The sequence below is a fragment of the Leptonotus elevatus genome, chromosome 5 (assembly GCF_054856555.1).
Source record: "Leptonotus elevatus isolate MCC_2025b chromosome 5, RoL_Lele_1.0, whole genome shotgun sequence".
NCBI lineage: Eukaryota > Metazoa > Chordata > Actinopteri > Syngnathiformes > Syngnathidae > Leptonotus > Leptonotus elevatus.
Genome location: NC_141243.1, coordinates 5,849,334 through 5,868,316, shown reverse-complemented (window position 1 = coordinate 5,868,316; position 18,983 = coordinate 5,849,334). Strand labels below are relative to the sequence as shown.

At 40.9% G+C, this 18,983-nt stretch overlaps 1 protein-coding gene across 3 annotated transcripts in view; it reads right to left on the bottom strand.

Annotated features, from left to right (window-relative positions):
* The window catches only part of rtkna (rhotekin a), a 68,042-nt gene that overhangs the window by 3,490 nt on the left and 45,569 nt on the right, over positions 1–18,983 (bottom strand). For all 3 annotated transcript variants that reach the window (XM_086077005.1, XM_086077006.1, XM_086077007.1), the window contains exons 2-10: positions 8,797–9,058; positions 8,280–8,333; positions 6,163–6,280; positions 5,856–6,080; positions 4,386–4,480; positions 3,851–3,957; positions 2,176–2,304; positions 588–753; positions 366–470 (exon numbers count right to left, since the gene is read on the bottom strand). In XM_086077005.1, coding sequence (XP_085933131.1) covers positions 366–470; positions 588–753; positions 2,176–2,304; positions 3,851–3,957; positions 4,386–4,480; positions 5,856–6,080; positions 6,163–6,280; positions 8,280–8,333; positions 8,797–9,058 — 1,261 coding nt within the window. The remainder of the gene's footprint in view (positions 1–365; positions 471–587; positions 754–2,175; positions 2,305–3,850; positions 3,958–4,385; positions 4,481–5,855; positions 6,081–6,162; positions 6,281–8,279; positions 8,334–8,796; positions 9,059–18,983) is intronic.

The window sequence follows — 18,983 nt, the reverse complement described above, 5'->3', positions numbered from 1 at the left end:
ATAGGATGAGAGCAGAGCACGAATCTCGGCGGACACGGCATTGTCTTGCAGAAGAAGACCCTCACAGGAGGGTGCGGCAAGGGGGGCTGCCGGCGGTAGTTAGGAACAGCCGAGAGATGGAGGGGCGGGCAAGACAGGAAGGACGGAAAGGACGGGAAGTGTCATGTAGTTTGGCGGATGGAAACGTGTTGGAGGAGACAGAGGAGTGAAGAGCACACGGGGCCAAAAGGAGCAGAGAAAATAGGACAGAGTGAGTCACAATCTCAAGTGCAGAACAGAAAAGCAGATTGTTAAGTTGGAGATATCAGAAAGAGCACTCCTTCATGCACACGGGCACATTATTCTCTATTAGGCAAACGTCGTACCCATTTCGTGGTAAAGGGAGCCCTGCTTCGGCGTGACGGGGGCTGGTTTCCGCGGTGACGGCTGCTCAATTTTCATCAAGTCATCGCAGCACTGCTTCCACTGACCTGCGTGATGAAAATGGAATTCAATTTTCATTATTATTTTTTTTTTACAAGAAGCAATCCGTCGACACCGACATATCGCATCAAAACCGAGCGATGACGTCATCCACAAGCGCTTACTCATGTCGTAGAAGTGTTGCCAGAAGGCCTCCATCCACCTGTGCGTCTCCTCTCGACTGTCGGCGGTGAGGATGTGTGTGACGTCTTCGCCGCCGTACTGGTTACTGATGCAAACGTTTTGCGCTTTGCCCTGAGCGTCCTTCTCCGACACGCGTATCCTCGTCTCCTGAACACATTGAAAAAAAACAAAAAAAACACACAATCAGCTTCCACAAAATGACTCTCATTAGTCTTCATCCAAACAATTGCGCCCTTGTGGAATGATCCTCCCAAATGTGTTTAACCGCCACTAGATGGCAGTGTTGCTCCGTTCAGTTTTTTTCCCCTCTCTCCTCCTCAACCCTAATGCTGTTTTTAGAAGAGCCAGACAGTTGACAACGGATTGACTTTGCTGTGGCTCAGCAGTGTTCAAAGGATCAGTCAAGAAGCGTCTGCATGAGTCACAACGGAAACACTGACAGACATGGCACCTGCGTCACACAACAGCTGATGATGAGAGGGTCGGGATGCGTCACTAAAAAGCTCAACAAAGCTGAAATGACACAAGATTATCAGCACATTGTTTCTTTAAAAAGACCAAAACGATAACATGATATTAAATCATGTAAAAATGATCTGTCATTGTTTTCTGGGTGGAAATGATTGGTATCGAAAATCCCTTCAACACTATTATTTTTTCTGGTAGGCTTTTTTAAAACCAGACTTCAAAATAATCCAGACTTCAAAATAATCAGCCGTAGTTTTGCTAATTTGACGCAGCTATAATTTTATTTCAAAACAGGAAACGGTGTTAACTGTCAGAATTTTTTCCTGCCATTATCAGAAACTGCTTCAGTAATTGGGGAGGTGGACATTATTTAAAAAAAAAGCTTATGCTACTGCATAAAAACTTTGTAAAAAAATAAATATATAAGCTTCACTCTAAAAACAGTTGGGTCAAAGATAACCCAATTATGGATTTAAAAAAATGGACCGATCCACTTTATGGGTCAATTTGACCCAATTTTCTAGGTTGTTTTATACAAAATGACCCAATTTTTTGACTCAAGTAAAAGATCTGATCAATATTTACGAGTTGTTTTACACTAAAAGACAAATTTCTTCACTCAAAGTTGTGCCAAATTAAAAAGTAGAGGATTGATCCATTTTTGACGCATAGTTGGGTTATATTTGGACCCAACTGTTTTTAGAGTGCTATATGTGTGTGTGTGGGGGGGGGGGGATGTCACAAGTCATTGTCATGTGCTCCAACTGGCTCAGCAGCGTAGTAACATGGCCTATGTAGTCCACAAGTAATGTTTTTTGACGATTATGTTGAAAAATATGTGCTGGTATGACTGCTCACTGGCCAAAACATGCCTAATTAAAAATAAACGGCACTAATATTGTAACCACCAGAGGGCGCTGGAACTGCACAATTGGAATACAACCTCACCTTTTGAACAGATGTGCTGCTTTTAATATTGTGACACGATGACAATATTGTGGCAATTTTAATCTTGTGATACTACCAAGTTAAGCTAATGACCAGCAGGTTGTTATCCATTGTGATCTACGTGAGCGAGATGGTGATCTGTTTGTTTCTGACCTTGTTGATGGCGATGGTGAAAGCCGGGTCCACGCTGTCGCGGACGTCTTCTTGTCGTTGGTAGCAGGAGAGGCTGGTTCCTTTCAGGATTGCATACACGTTTGTCCAACTGTGAGGGCCACCTCCCGACTGCGGTGTGGACAACAGAGGCGAGGCCAAGTGATATGGCGCGAGTGTGTGGAGAAGGACATATTGTCAGTTGGAGTTCAGATAAAAATTGAATACAGTACGACGAATGGTGCCTCAAGAGTCTTGTTTTCCGATAAGAGCACCAGGAGTCTTAGTTAGCATTAGCATCAACTACTACCAGAACCATCTCACAGCACAAGGCAACCTGATGATTGGATTTTGTATAGATTTATGTCATTCAAAGAGAAACCAAGCACAAAACTGACAAAAAAAAAAAAGAAGAAGATTTGCACCAAAATGTAATACAATCTATTTGAAGTCATGCCCCACTAATCCTTAAGTTTCCAGGGAAATCACTGAATGACTTGTTTGTGTCATTTGGCTTTCCAACGGAATGAAACTGAGGCAAAAAGTAGGAGTGCCAAAATTCGTGCGTTAGTTTTGAGTTCATTTAAAGCCCCTTTAACGCCGCAAATATTTTATTTTTTTTGTACTGGAGGAATTCCAGTCGCAACGCAGCAGACATAGCCACGTCAAAATTTTGCAATAATAAATGTAATAACAATGCGTATTTGTGGAGACTGGGGTTTCTTCATGTTAAAGATTAGACAGTTATTAACTCATTTGCTCCCAAAAACTTATAAATATGTTCTATTTTTAATATTACCATGCTCCCAAAGACATATTTATACGTTTTTCATGCTAGAGCATACAGAAGGCTTTGATGCAGCCTCTGACTGAAGAGAACGATTGAAGCAATGGTAATTATTACAAAAACGGCCAGCAGGTGGCAGCAGAGTATAAGAGATCAACCAGGGCCATGTTGCAACAAGCTCTTTTTGCCAGTGTTTTCAACAGGTTTGTGAATAATGATGAAACTTAAGCTATATTCTAATGCTAATTGCTGCAAAACGGAAACAGATACAAATATACTTTTTTTTCCTGATGAAAGAAGAGACTCTAATCATTTTTTTGGTATGTTTTGATAGCAATAAAACACAATATTCTGTGGGCCTTGAAAAATCTGTCAAAATCCAGTAAAACGGGGATTGCTTCAGTGAAAATGGCTGGGAGGGAATGAGTCAATCTGAAAAAAAAAATGCACCGAGCCGTCACCATCGCCTTACAAATGCAATTATGCCATCTATTGGCAGAAAAATGACCTCAACACAAATCAATATCACACTCGTTTTTTTACAGTACAGTACATCTTTTTAATTTTAACTAAATTTTATGTATTTTTATGAAATTACTGTATCAATGACTAAAAGATGCTGATATATTTCTATTCAACATTTCCTCCCACTTTTATGTTAACAAGAGTATGCAAATTTTTATTGTACATTTGATTGTATATTTAGAACAGATATAAAATTTGCGATTAATCGTGAGTTAACTATTGAAGTCATGCGATTAATTACGAATGAAAAATAAATAAATAATCGCCTGACACCACTACTAAAAAAGACCCTCAAATGAAAAGCGTACAAACAAAAAAATAAAATAAAATAAAAAAGATCATGTCAACATTTTGTTTCCAACTTACCGACACCTTCAAAAGTCCACTCATCATCTGCTGGGTCATACACTGAGGTTGAGCTGCAAGGCGGCAACACACACTTCCATATAGAGGCAGCCAGTACGAACACTCTTCTGCACAGACGGGCAGAAAGATAGACCGTTAATACACCAAAGTCCACCCACCAACATGCTCTCCAGCTGGACAGTGTCACCATTTAAAACAAAACACGAGGCACAAAGGTGTAAAAGAGTGACAGCTGCGGGCTCTGTGGCCGAGCGCAAATGAAAGTTTTACAGGACAGCTAAAGAATAAAACACCGGGGACCCTTGTTATCGCTTCAGCTTTACACTGCGGTCCCAGCCTTCATTCCCGTGACCTTGACTATATGGGCTGTCTGTCAGACAGTAAGGGAGAGGGAGGGGGAGGGGGAGTGATGCAGCCAAATGATGAAGAGTGCAGCGAGGGGCGAAAGCTTGACAAAGAGGGAAACAAATGACAGATGGCTAATTTGGCAGAGGAGGAAAGGAGAAAGACAGACGGACGGAGGTTTGGCACTCACCGTTGCCTGAGATGGTGAGGTCATGCGTGCGGAAATTGTCCTGGGCGTGTGACAGCGACAGGGTGGTATGAGCCAGCAGGTGGTACTTGGGGCCCCTGCGGAAAGATGAAAACGATCATAATTGCAAGTCATATACTCTTTAGAACCGTTTCTTGCCCGTAATAGCTAATGGGACCTTTTTTGGTCATTTAAGAGGAAAGTATATGCATATATATTAGGGGAGTAACAAAAACTGATTTGAAACAGAAAATGGGTTTTTAATTTAAAAGATGCGGGTTGAATAGTTCAATCTTAAAATCAGAATCCTTATTGGCCAAGTATGCAAAAACACACAAAGAATTTGTCAAATCAAATTGTCTTTTCTGAGAACTGTACTCAACTAATATATATGTATGTATACATAATAGATTGATTGTACACATCAATGAATTGCTACACGATATAAAAAACAACAGGTTTGATAGGGAATTATCAAGAAAATAAATTTTTATTTAAAAATAATTATTTTATATTATAAATTATTATTTTTGTTATCATTTTTTTAATCTCAAATTTGATATCTGTTCTAAATGTACAATAAAGTTTTCATACTCTTTACATAAATAACAAAAGTTAGATTTTTTTTAAATTAAACTAATATAAATATGTCTGCATCTTTTAGTCATTGATACAGTAATTTCATAATAATTCATAAAATTTAGTTAAAATTTAAATGATGCACTGTACTGTAAAAAACGAATGTGATATTCATTTGTGTTGGTCATTTTTCTGCCATTAGATGGCAGAATTACATTTGTGAGACGATGGTGACAGCTCAGTTCTTTTTTTCATATTAAGAGCTGTCTAACTTTTAACATGAAGAAAACTGTGAAATTCTGCACATTTTTAAAATTGTAAAATACAACTTGACCTCTGTCTATATATGCATTATTATAAAATGTATTATTGCAAAATTTTGATGTGCTGCGTTGCGACTGGAATTCTCCCAGTACAGGCTTTCCAAGTAAGGGACGGTCATTAATCGCGCGTAAAAAAAAAAGCCATTAAAAGGAGCTTTAAATTAACTCAAAATTAATGGCCTAAAAATTATGTTAAATACATGTTACACCCCAAAAAAAGTATCCCTCCAGCCCTGATTGACAAATAACTGAGCTTTCAATAAAAAAATATATTATGTATTTATTAATTCATTTTATTATATTTTGTTTATTTATTTATTCATCGCAAAGTGATTTAGAAACTGTATTAAATGATTTAATTTTTTTTAAATACACAAGATCATTAACCTTTAAGGTAGATCATCAATCTGCTCAGTGACCTTTTCATAATGCAGGTGAAGTATTTTTCTCTGACATTTATTCTCTACAACCATCAAAATTTATCACCCATGCAACTTTAAACTTGGTACTGCATCCTGTAATTTGCTGTGGATTATTTGTCTTTTTCTTTGTGGTTTGCCATCACACTTACGGTACAGAAGGAACGGGCAGCAGGAGAGGAGATGCCCCTCCGTTGCTCACGGGGCTGCACGGCCCAGGCTCCATGGCCGCCCGCAGTTTCTTCCCGGTGGAGCGACCCAAGGAGGAGCTCAGCTTGCTGGCGAGCTTCCTGGGGGTGCTCCCCGCTGAGAAGTCCTCCTCCGAACAGCAGCTGTACAGCTCGACGCGCAGCTCGAAAGCAGGGCCGGCGTCACTGCTGTCGCGGGGGGGGGCGAAGACGAGAGAAATTCCGATAAAGCATCGGTTCCGTCGCAAGACTTACCGATTGCGTGACTTACAATACGATGGTGTTGTCGAAGCAAATGTCCGTGAGCGTGCGGTCCACGATCACCATGTCCGTGTCGAAGATCTCGCCTCCTAACTGCAGGAGGCAAAACACTGCGCAGCGATGGAGCTCTGCAAGGGAGAAGGTAAGCACCACATTTCATTTATGACCTGCAGTCTTCAGGATAAAACGAGAGATAACTCACACTTCCACTTATTACTTCAAATCGGAGTTCAGCACACGAGGACGACACACGGTCCCTTACTCCTCTTTGCCTCACGGGCTCAGAGTGTGTCTCCGTGCGTCTAATGACCTCATTAAGCTTTGTTAAAAGTCCACGACCTGCCTCATGGGTTCATTTGTACGTACGGGCCATGCCGATTAATTCCAGCGGAGGCGCCAAGTGGCCGTCCACGAATGAAGCCCGCATTGACTTCCTCAGGAGGATGTCAGCGAGAGCGGAAGGTCATTGTGATGGAAAGACGAGTGGTCAATTCCACTGCTGTTGCAGTAAGAAGCGCCGTAGAACATTTGAATGATAATAATAATAATGATGATGAAACTTGTGTAATTAGAGAGCGTCTTTAAAGCAAAATTAATTGATTTTCTTGTGGTTTTTATTCGCTCAGTGAACTGTGACCCATTTCTCTGCATGTGTGTAGAGACAAAGCTGCGGGTCAGCCAACTTTTTCAAAGTCAAGAAGAAGAAAGACACACACACACACCCCCACCCCCCCCCCCCACACACACACACACAGTTATTTTATGCCTTCCGTAATGTACAACATTTTGTATGCAGCAATGGTTGTTTTTAAAGTGCTCTAGAAATTAAGTCGAGTTTAGGTGAGTAAGTATATTTACAATTTCATAAGTACCTGTGGATAAAAGAGCAAAGCGTGGCGAGTCTCAATCACCGTGATGGACAAGCGAAATCAATAATCGGGAGACCACGTTCTTTTAATTATCCGCATCTATTTTCTGTCTTTGAAGGAAGAGAAAGTAGCTACACTTCTTCCTTGACAATCGCACCATTTTGTTTGTGGTTCAATAAAAAAAGATAATGGACTACTGTTCATGTACAACATCCAAACCAGGATTGAAACCTGTTTTAGAGGTTTCCCTCCGCCAACACACCTGAATCAAAAGATTATGACCATTATCAGGTTTCTGCTGATTATATGAATCAGGTGTGTTGGAGGAGGGAAGCATCTAAAACATGCAAGACTCTGGCTCTTGAGGACCAGGATTGGGAAAGTCTGTTTTAGAGGAGGTGTCCCTCCTCCAACACACGTGAATCAAATGATCAGGATGGTTTTAAGGGTTCTGCAGATATTTCTGATGAGCTGATTAATATGAATCAGGTGTGTTGGAGGAGGGAAGCATCTAAAACATGCAGGACTCTGGCGCTTGAGGACCAGGATTGGGAAAGCCTGTTTTAGAGGAGGTGTCCCTCCTCCAACACACGTGAATCAAATGATCAGGATGGTTTTAAGGGTTCTGCAGATATTTCTGATGAGCTGATTAATACGAATCAGGTGTGTTGGAGGAGGGAATCATCTAAAACATGCAGGCCTCTGGCCCTGGAGGACCAGGATTGGGGAAGTCTGTTTTAGAGACTTCCCTCCTCCAACACATGTGAATCAAATGATCAGGATGGTTTTAAGGGTTCTGCAGATATTTCTGATGAGCTGATTCATATGAATCAGGTGTGTTGGAGGAGGGAAGCATCTAAAACATGCAGGCCTCTGTCCCTGGAGGACCAGGATTGGGAAAGCCTGTTTTAGAGGTGTCCCTCCTCCAACACACGTGAATCAAACGATCAGGATCGTTTTAAGGGTTCTGCAGATATTTCTGATGAGGTGATTATATGAATCAGGTGTGTTGGAGGAGGGAACCCTTTAAAAACATGCAGACATCATTGGACTTTACTCGATCTTTGAACCCCCGCCACCTACCCATGCTTGATAATTTTTTTTCTGAAAATAAAGTCAGCATTTGATGAAAGATGAATCTCGCTCTATAACGATCCAGCCACAACACCTGCATCCGATCACAGATGGCTCCCTAATGGCCCCTATACTATATGTGCATGCGTCATTCTGCAGTAATCATACAGCAGCGGCTCCTCACCTCCTTTGTTCTTGAAGTACTCGGTGTCTTTCCACATGAGAGGTATCCGGAGGTCTGTCGTGACAACAACACGGGGATTCGATTACAAACATGTTCATGGCTGTTCCACGATAAACTACACACCACTTACTATGGCGTGTGTGTGCTGGCGTGTGTGCGTGTGTGTGTGTGCAAGTGTGACGCAACTCACACATCGGCTTAATAAACAGCCTGACAGAAACTAACCAGGTGCCCGTTAACTGCCGTTCTCCCTGGAGTGAATGATGTCACGATGAGACAAGCAGTGCTCGCCACTCAATAATCATTCAATTGCTTGCCCTCGCTGCCGATGTGATGGGCGGAGTGAGCCCGTCAGCGCGGTCAATAAACGGTGAAGTATGCACTAATGAAGAGTCGGTCTGGCAGAATCAAGTTACACTCCAGATATGCTCGAGAATCTATTAGCCTTTCTGTCCTCCGCTCCGAAAACATGAAGAATGCTGCCGATATTACAGTCGAGATACCAAGCGTTACTTGCCCGATATGGCCACTTTGCCTTTACACGGAAGTCTGTCGTCCATGGGCCCCGCGTCCGACGACCTGCGCGTCACCTTCTGCATGACCTGCGCCTCCTTCATCTTCTGCAGCTCCGACATGTAGGCCATGATGCGGGTGCTGCACGTCTGCAGGCTCTTGGCCGCTTCCAAGGTCTGGTCTCGCTGCGAGCAGGCGGCCAGCAGCTTGCAGGCCCCGTCGCGCATACGGATCTCATGGTCAATTTTTTTCTGGATGTCGCTGTCCTAAAGGGGAAAGGAAATACAAAATTATGAGTGTTTTTCATTTTCTTTTCTTTTTTAAATTATTATTGTTTTTGATTATATATATATATATATATTTTCTTTTTTTAAAGAATTGTTTTTTATTATTATATATTATTATTATTATATTGTTTCTTTTTTATTATTATTATTTTTAATTATATTATTATTATTATTATATTTAAAAAACATGTTTATAATTATTGATGTATTTTTTTTTAAAAACACTTTTGAATACCAATTTTTTTCATAGACCAGTAAGAGAACTCAACTATTGAGTAGTCACAGATACCGATATCATGTACTGACACCACTAATACATTTGATAAGCCAAATTAAAAGAACAAACATTTTTTTTTAACTCAAAATCACATTAAGTTAATGGTAACTTAATTCCTAATAATCCATAATTATTAAAAAAATAAAATAAAAAATAAATAGAACTTCCTCATTTTTTTATTTTTATAAAACCCTTTTGCCCATTAAAAAACATTCAACAAAATACTTGATTTTACACATGGACCATGTATAAAATAAGTGTTTCTGCCTCATATTGCACTGAAAGTTATGTTCCTAAATCCTAAAGGGTTATTATTAGAAATTTTGAAAACATTTATTGGGAAAAGTGTTTTACAAAATAAATTAAGACACAGTATTATTTATCTCTTTTTTTTCTGATCCGAAAAAAGATCCGAATCCGTGATCCCATCCGAACCGTAACTTTTGTGATCCGGTGCACCACGAATAGAAATATATTCTATTCTATAGGTTGCACTGCAGGGTTTGAAATAGCAGGGGCCTTCCCCCACTGAATACTAAAACCTACCGAATCTATAATTGAGGTAAATGAAATATTTAACAGACATACAGTTACAAGCTGGTGTGTGAAATCATCACTGCTAAATTCTTAATATGTACAAAAACACAAACCCACAAGCTTGATTTCTCCATGGAAAAAAAATGAAATGTTTATATTAGTGGGGGTGAAAGAAAAAAGAATCACTGTACAATGTCGGGAGTAAATACGCAATGTGGTTAGCTAAGGTGGTTCCACACTGTCCAAATCCGTCAAGCTCCACTCCACTTTGTTTACAACACTGAAATGCTTATGCAAAAACTGGCAATAGTAGACAGAGAGGCAATAAAGTGGCGCATGGTGTGTGAAGGATAAAAAAAAATTATATATATATAACAAAGTATCAAGCTGAGAGGACCTGAAGTGACCTTGAATTTGCTCTGAGAAGAGCTTGGAAGGAAACTCAGCTGTCATTCTGCTGCTGGTGTGTGTGCGTGCGCGCGCTTTGCCTACTTCAGTGCTACATTAGCGAGCGCACAATTAATCTCTCGTGCTCTCTCCTTGCTTCCCCTTCCTTGACTCCAACTTTTATCATCCCCCCTCCTCCTCCTCCTCTCCATGCCTTCATATGAATATTTCATTCTTTTCATTTCAGCTTTCGCTGCTCATTTCCCCGCTCCGCACCTCATCATGGGTTCCGCTTCGCCGCCCTCAAAAAACACCTCTTCTCTACCTGCCTGCAAGAATCCCGCCCGCTGTTCAATGACAGGCTCGGCGGGAGCGGGGCTGAATGCGGCTTGGACGTCGTACATTCTCGCTTCGACACAGTGAACTTTGGAAAATTGGCTTACCGGGAGAAGCGCCGCATGGCAGTGAACGCTTCCAAAAAGAGCAGTAAATCACACAAAAAGATGAAAATATACTCGCAGGCAGAGAGGCCAAACCACTAAACACTGTCTTTGGGACGCGCAATCGCGTATCGGGAGGATGATGAAAGTGCACGCGAGCAAATGTAAACATTGGACTTCACAAACTTGAATCTATTGCTAAATGTTTTCTTTAAGTAGATAAGAGGGAGGCATAATGTAAAACTGTAGAGGAAGACCAAGTTGTGTGTGTGTGTGTTTTTTTTTTTATAGAATCACAGCTTTTAAAATGAAAAAAAAAATAGAGCCTCATTCCGCTATTTTGACAAAGTCATGACATTTTTTCATCAATGCTGAAACTGAGGACAGACTATGTATGCCAAGTTCTGATTCGGCTGCTTTGAATTGAGCCGAATTGGAAGGATAATAAGCGAAAGCCCAGCTCAGACTGAATCAGGATGAGTCCAGTTGGAGCAGGTCTCAGCGTGACCCGCTCTGAGGAGGTCCTGTATTTATAGCAGCTTAATTAACGGGCTTTTCCTTCTGGGCATCTCAGAATAGAAGACAAATAGCCGAGATCTCACACTAAGCCTTAAAACTAAACCAGCAACACCACCTGATACCAGATGAGAGATAAACCCATCAAACACGGTTTACACACAAACACACAAATTTGAACAAGTTATGTGTATACGTAAACAATGGGTGAAGAAGTAATAAAGCGGAAAACGTCACATCGCTCCATTCACATATTTTTACACAAGTGCATATATGGCATACATACGACGGTGTATTAGGGCCACGTATAATTTATTTTATTTTTTGGAGGGCGGGGGCAATGTTCCGAGAAAAAAAACTTGCAAAATTTGTCGCTTTATAAACTCGCAAATTTGCGAGTTTATAAAGTGGCAAATTTGCGGGTTTATAAAGTGGCAAGTTAGCCACTTTATATAGCGGCAGATTTGCGAGAAAAGAAAAAAAACGTACGAAAAAAAACCCACACGTAGCGTACTACTCGACTGTTTGTGCCAATACTTTTCGGTCGGGTTTCCAAATAAGGAGATAGTAATTGCTTTAGATTAACCATAACAGGTTAAGTATTCGCTCTTTGAACCGTTGTGTACGGCCACTGGCCAGCGACAAAAACGCCTCGCTTTGCGAAGGTCCACACCCAGACGATCAAGCATTTAAGTTAATTTGTTCAAATGTATATTTACTTGTACATTTATGTTTCCAGAATTATTATTTACACATTTTGGTATTTTTTTTGTACAGGTATCTAAATTGATGTGTCGAATCTGCTGCTCTCCGTTCATTCACTTGCATTGACCTATGGTATGCTAGCATCTGATTGGTTAGTGTTTAGCTGATAGGGGATCAGGAAGTGTTGTCGCTCTGGCTGCGGTGAATGACGAGCAAAGTTTTAATTTAAGAATGAATCCGTCTCCATCCTGCCTTTTAATTTTATAAACAGTGTCCCATTAACCACCAACGAATCCTCACATGATTAGACTATAGCTAGGCTACGTGTATTTCTTCTAAGTTTCTAAATGTATCTAATCTAAATTCGTAAATTTGCGACTTTATAAAGTGGCAAATTTGCGAGAAAAAAATCGTAAATTTGCTACTTTATAAAGTGGCAAATTTGCGAGAAAAAACATGCAAATTTGCGTGTTTTTTCCCCGGAATATTGCCCCCAACCTCTAAAAATATATTTATTCATACGTGGCCCTAATACGCCGTCGTACATACATAACATTTCTGTCACTTTAATTTTTGAAAAAATTCATCTACATGGACAGATATTGCTCGGAGAAGGAAGCTTATGTCACAGGCCATATTAGCAGTACACATTACGGTGTACCAATATAAATGTTGAAGGCATCTGAGATGTACAGACATCTAAAAATCTGACCAAATCCTATGAGGCAGCATAACGAACTAATGGTTAGCATATGTAACCTAGCTGACTATTTCTAGTACCTGCATCTGCCAATGGAAAATCTGCTTTAAGTAGATTCTTTTTTAGCTTTTCTTTTTTGTTTGTAAATAGAATAGATATCCTTTAACTTGAAAACTCGAGTTGTTGGTCATGTAATGAGACACATAGCTGCCTTTGACACCGTTTCCCTGCCTCAAAGGTCCATTAGTACCCAATATCGGCCTGTGAGAGACTAGCGACAAGAGCAGTTTGAAGATTATTTTCTTTTTTTCGGACGAATGCCTTTTTGCTTCAAACCTAAAAAAAAGAAGAAAAAAAAAAAGAAGAAGAAGACAAGATGAACGGAACCTCAATCATGATAAATGGATGGATAGATGGCGGGACTACTTGAGAGAAGAGACATTGCGAGTTCAAAAATAAATTGTTTTCCTTTAATGACTCCCATGTCACTCACCATTCCGGGCTCCTCCTTTTAAAGTCGCAAACACTCAAAGTTACAATATTATGGCGTTGAACCCCAAGTGGACAACAATAATGTCAACTAATCAATCAGTTTGCAGTGTTTTTGTTTGTCTCCAAAGTCATTCAGCCATCGTGACAAGATTCAATCCACTTTTATGACGTAAGTTTCCATTCCTCGTCTCCTCTTCCGCCACCACAAATGTCAAGTCTCTATCTCATCATAAATGTATTCAAGACTACTCCCTCAGGCCGTGCTCCACACCATGCAATGCCGTAGTAATTAACATCTCACCGGTCGCACTGAATGTCAACAAACCGTGACAATATTACAAATTAAACAGTAAAACTAAATCAAACAAATATTATTTACCATAAATGTGCACTGAAAGTATGGTAAACGGATTGCATTGATAAAGCGCTTTAACTATACCATATGGTGCCCAAGGCGCTTTACAATTAAGCTTCGCATTCATACACACACTCATACTCTGAATACAGGTCCCACACACTGGGAGCAAATCGGAGGTTCAGCGTCTTGCTCAAGGACACTTCGACATGAGGATCGAACCCACAACCTTACGGGTGGGAGACGACCACTCGACCACTGGGCCGCGCCGCCGAAAGTATGCAGCTTACGCAACAGCAAGCTTCGAGTGGGAATTTTGATTGCTTATACCACCAGATGGTCACTTCCTGAGTGACCTCTCCGTCCGTCCCCATCTGGTCATGTTGTGCGCCGTGTGTTTGCGTTGATCTTCATTAGCGTGTCCACACACACACACACACACACACACACAACACCTATGCAAACATACAAGTGTTGGCGGTGGATTTGACGCCCCCCCGCAGATGGCGTGTAATGGATTGTTTACGGTCTCTTGTTCCGCATGAGTAGGCTTTCCCGGTTGGATCACCGACCCTTGAACTCTCTGACCTGTGTCAGACCAAATGGCTAAAGTTACAGCTAGGCAATAATTGTGATCAATTTATCTCATTGGGAGAAATGTTTTTGGATCATCTCATATGTCTGAACATACTATTTTCCCACGTTAGAAATGCTTGTGATGGGATGCATACACGGAGAGTATGTTGTGTGTGTTCTTTCCAAGAATTACCCGCACACACAGGGGGGGGGGACTCCACAGACCAACGCGCTGGCTTTCAATCAGCCGGCCACAATTATGCGCCTCGCCTTCCTCTCCACCCTCTTCCGCAGACCTTTCCTTTTAACTCGCACTCGCACTCTTCAACACCCACAGCGCAGTTAGCGAAGCAGTCATGAGCTGAGCATGAACCGCGCGCAGAAAATGAACAGGGAAAGGAGAGACGAGGAAGAATAAATTGGCAAAATGATTACACAGAGCTTCTATTTGTACTTGAATGACATCTAGGCAGGTTAAAATGTGACATAAAACAAAGCCTGCTTTTATAATAGCAACAGTTTGATCCGTTTGACATTACTTGTGTCAAATGCTTCCTCCACTTACTCCATTTTATATTGTACCGTAATCCATCAAATACTTTGCTAATGAGCAACAGAAGTCACGGCTTGGCAAAATTAACAACCACGAGGGGCAAAAAACAGGAGTCGTAAATGGTTTTCTAATTCCCATTACAACATCCTGACAAGTGTTGTAGATTGCAGCTGTGGCTTGGATGCCAGGACAAAAGCAGAGCAGAAAATAGCGGTTTACTAGTTTGGACATACAGTCTGGGAAATTGGAGATGGTGATTGGTAGCAACCAATCCAGCGTCCACCTAACCCCCCCACCCACGGTCAACTGAGACAGGCTCCAACATACCCAGGATTCCAGTGAGGACAAATGTTACACAAAATGGATGACAGGACGATAGCAGAACACACCACAGGGGGTTTTCTTGGTGTGCCACTGAGTTCCCTTCCCTTCCCACTACCACTATCCTAGTGGCAAGGTCAATAAATAATTGAATGACAAAACTAAGGAAGCATCATTACCACTAGGGGTGTGAATCTTTGAATGTCTCACGATTCGATTCGATTCCGATTTTAGGGTGCGCGATTCGGTTCAGAATCGATTTTCGATTAAGAACGATTTTGATTCAAAATGATTTGATTGACAATGATTTTTGCTTCAATTTATAGATGTTCAAGGAATCGTAATGATCTACTCCAGTCGGACTCGCTAATGCTAATTAGTGCTCTACTCGCGGCACTTTTATCACTCAAAAGAACGGCTCCACGCTGCAAAAAAAACAACTTTTATCGGAATAACTTGATCGTGACTTTTTCCTTCTACTGTCTAATGTGGCTACAACTTAACAGTGTATCAGACCACACTGCCCCTAAGTGGCCAGATCGAGTACAACATGAACAGCGCTCCCAATAAAAGGCACACACAAACAAAGGGAAGACAGTATAAAATAATTGAAATAAAATCGATTTTGGGACATTTAAAATCAATTCTGAATCGTACTAAATGAGAATCGGTTTTTTGGCACACTCCTAATTACCACTATTTTGAGACACAGTAAGAGCAACAGCCTTGTGACAAATTATGTGATTTCCCGGTCTGAACACTAGGGGGCACTAATGTAAACGATAGGGACATATAAGAGACAAAGAAGAATGTTATTTTTTTTTGTGTATAAAAAAGAAAGAATATGAATGCCATGTTACCTTACCCGAAAGAGTTTGCTAACAAACAACCAAATGTGTAGTGATATTGAAGCTATACTGGTTGGAATGTAAGGCTGCGGCATAACTTCCAATTCTCTTAATACCGTACTCCGAGTGAGACTGGTCTTTATGTGTGAACTGTGTGAACAAACAAACCCAACTGCAGCCTCATATCAATACAATGTACACGGACGCATCATTTTCTACTCTACGGCCGTGTGTGTGGCCCCCCCCCGGCATATAAACAATACGCCTGCAGAAAGTAGATTTATGCACGGCTGGGTGCCGCTTCCAGGCTAAATCTCATCAAGAGATCAAAAGAACGTTGCGTGTGACCAATGGGCGAGTTTATTAGAACAACAGCACGAACAAGTGAAGTGTCCCCCACACTTCACTGCATCCCTGTCGTGTATTTTACTATCCAAAATGGAAGAGAAAAAAAATCACATGAATCTAAACTTATATTCATACAAGTGCAAGACAATAGTTTTTTGTTTGCCCTTGTGACACAACTCAACCGCTTTAAACACAAGCTTGTGACAGCATTTCAAAATAGAGCCAAGTAAAATTGCTGCCAAGGAAGGAGGCCTTTCCAACGGCCGTGGAAAATGCGAGCAACTGGCAATTAATGAATTAAGATGCACGCACAGAAACTCTGGAGTGCCACCAGTGCCCGTTATAAAGTTGTGTTTTTCGATCAAAGAGAGAGAGAGAGAGAGGTTTAGAAAAAGACGGGATGTACCGATTTCCCCCGCTTCAATTTCTTTAACAGGTGATGAGAATATGCACAGATGGAAAGATAAAAGATGTTCCCACCACACAACCTCCGGTTGACATCGTTCAGCGTGTTCTTTCTCAAACATATCAAATGGCCGTTTAAAGAAATAGCGCGTTACCTTTCATGATTTGGATTAGCAAAGCTCAGCGTGTGTCCGTGATTGACAGCTCTCAGTACGGCAAGCTGGTTCGCACCTCCAGCAGGCATGCTGGAATTGTCTCTCCTATCCTCAAGAGTGCTTTTGCATCTTTTTGTGAGACATCTCCAAGACATCCTAACATCCTATTTGGAGTTTAGAATCCCATTTTTTTCCCAGTGTGACGTGACATGAATTTTCTCAAATTCACACTTTTTCAATTGATTTACATTCATACTCAAAATCTTTACAGTATAAGAATGTGGAGGGCCCCATGACTGGGTTTGCGTTGGGGCCCCCAAATGCCCCCCCCCCCCCAAAAAAAAAGACTATTTGGTGAGAAATAACTCCAGAGGGAGAACAACAGCAAAAATAAATAAATAAATAACAGTCACTGGACCTTCAATCATTCTGTCACCTGTGCTTAACTTAGTCACTCGCAGCCATTTTCACTGAAGCAACCCCCTTCGCTCCTGGCTGTTTTACTGGAGTTGGACTGATTTTGCAAGGCCCACAGAATATTGTGTTCTATTGCTAAAAAAAAAACATGGAACCCACCAAAAGAAAGATTAGAGTCTGTATATTTCTATTTGTTTTCATTTTGCAGCAATTAGCATTAGAATATAGCTAAGTTTAATCATTATTCACGAATCTGTATAGAACTGTGGGTAAATTAGCTTGTTTTCAACATGGCCCTGGTTGATCTCTTTTGGTCTGCTGCCACCTGCTGGCCATTTTTGTAATAACTACCATTTCTTCAACTGTTCTCTGCAGTTGAGAGGCTGCATTAAAGCCTTCTGTTAGCTCTAGCATAACAAAAAATAGCAGATTAATCACATTTTAGAATTTTGATTAAGCATGATAAATGAAAGGCTTTTTTAATCAACATTTTTTTTCCCCCGCCAAATTTGAAGAGCACCAATTATGTGTTAATTATTTTGACATTTAATGTTATGAGGACATTTTTGGATCCACTGCACACGCTCATCCTCCTCTTTTTCTAATCAGTTAATTACTTGCATAATTTTAAATGAAAAAAAAAAAATCACCCCAATATTTTGACATAAACAAGTATTCTAAATGTGATACGCAAATATTTATTAAATGGTTCACTTTAATGCATGTAATTATGTTTATTGCTCAAACACAACCTGTGCTACCGTAAACGTAGCCATCCGCTGTCACGCTTAAGGATAATCTATGGTCAAAATTAATAGTGCGATTAATTCATGATTAATGCGATCATTTTTTTTGTGATTAATTAATCAGTTAACTTTGACAGCACTGGGGGAAAATATATTTTTAAAAAACGTATAAATATGTCTTTGGGACACTTGAAACATTTAAAATAGGACATATTTATTCATTGGGAGCAAATGAGAGATTTTGTACTGTTTTGTGAAATATTAGCGGAATAGCCTGGACACCCTGGAATGCTGCGAAGAGGGGGAAGCTGCGACAAAAGGGGCTAAGCTAAAAGGGAGGGTGTGACTGGGATGAGCTTGCAGGGGTCCCTGCTGGGCTGTAAACATTAAGCTTCTGCACTTCCGAAGGGGAGTTGGGGGGAGAGGGTGGGGGTTTGGGGTGGTCTTGGTTATCTTCCTCTCACAAGTCCAGCCTCAACATTTGCCAACGCACTGAAGCACATTTGAAGAGGCCTAATGAGCTGACGCTTGCAAATCAGCTCGTTTTAACTTCCCCCTGCCAATTAACAATTTCATTTCACACACGCACTGACACAAAAAAACACACACGAGTCCTACACGTTCCTCTTTGAATGAATCACTAAAGTGTAAATCTAAGCTAATTGCCTCGGATCCCCTAACTAGCATTTACAATCTATCTCACCGGCAAACTACCGCATCACAGGTCAAAACATAGAGACCCGATACTCGCCCAAAAATGAATTTGCGAGACTTGCAAACCTAGCGATATAGTTCAATATCGTCGACAGTCTCTGTTGGGAGTCCAAACTGTGGAAAAGCAGTAATTTATTCCATGTCTCGCTCCGAGACTCTCTTTCTAGCCAAGGGCCCCGGTAGTTGAAGCTGCTTTTATTGCACTCCATAATTCATAACTGTTAGTACTGTTGCCTTATTTAGAATATATGGCCACATGTGTTAGGAAGCACATGTGCTGGCCCCACACGTGAAAGTCGCTATGCAGACACTATTTTGTCTTACAGGAAGGTGAACAGAGCCAAAGACGCGCAAATGGCGACACACCTTTTTGCCAAGCTTTATGTGTGTGCGTGTGTCCTTGAATTATTAT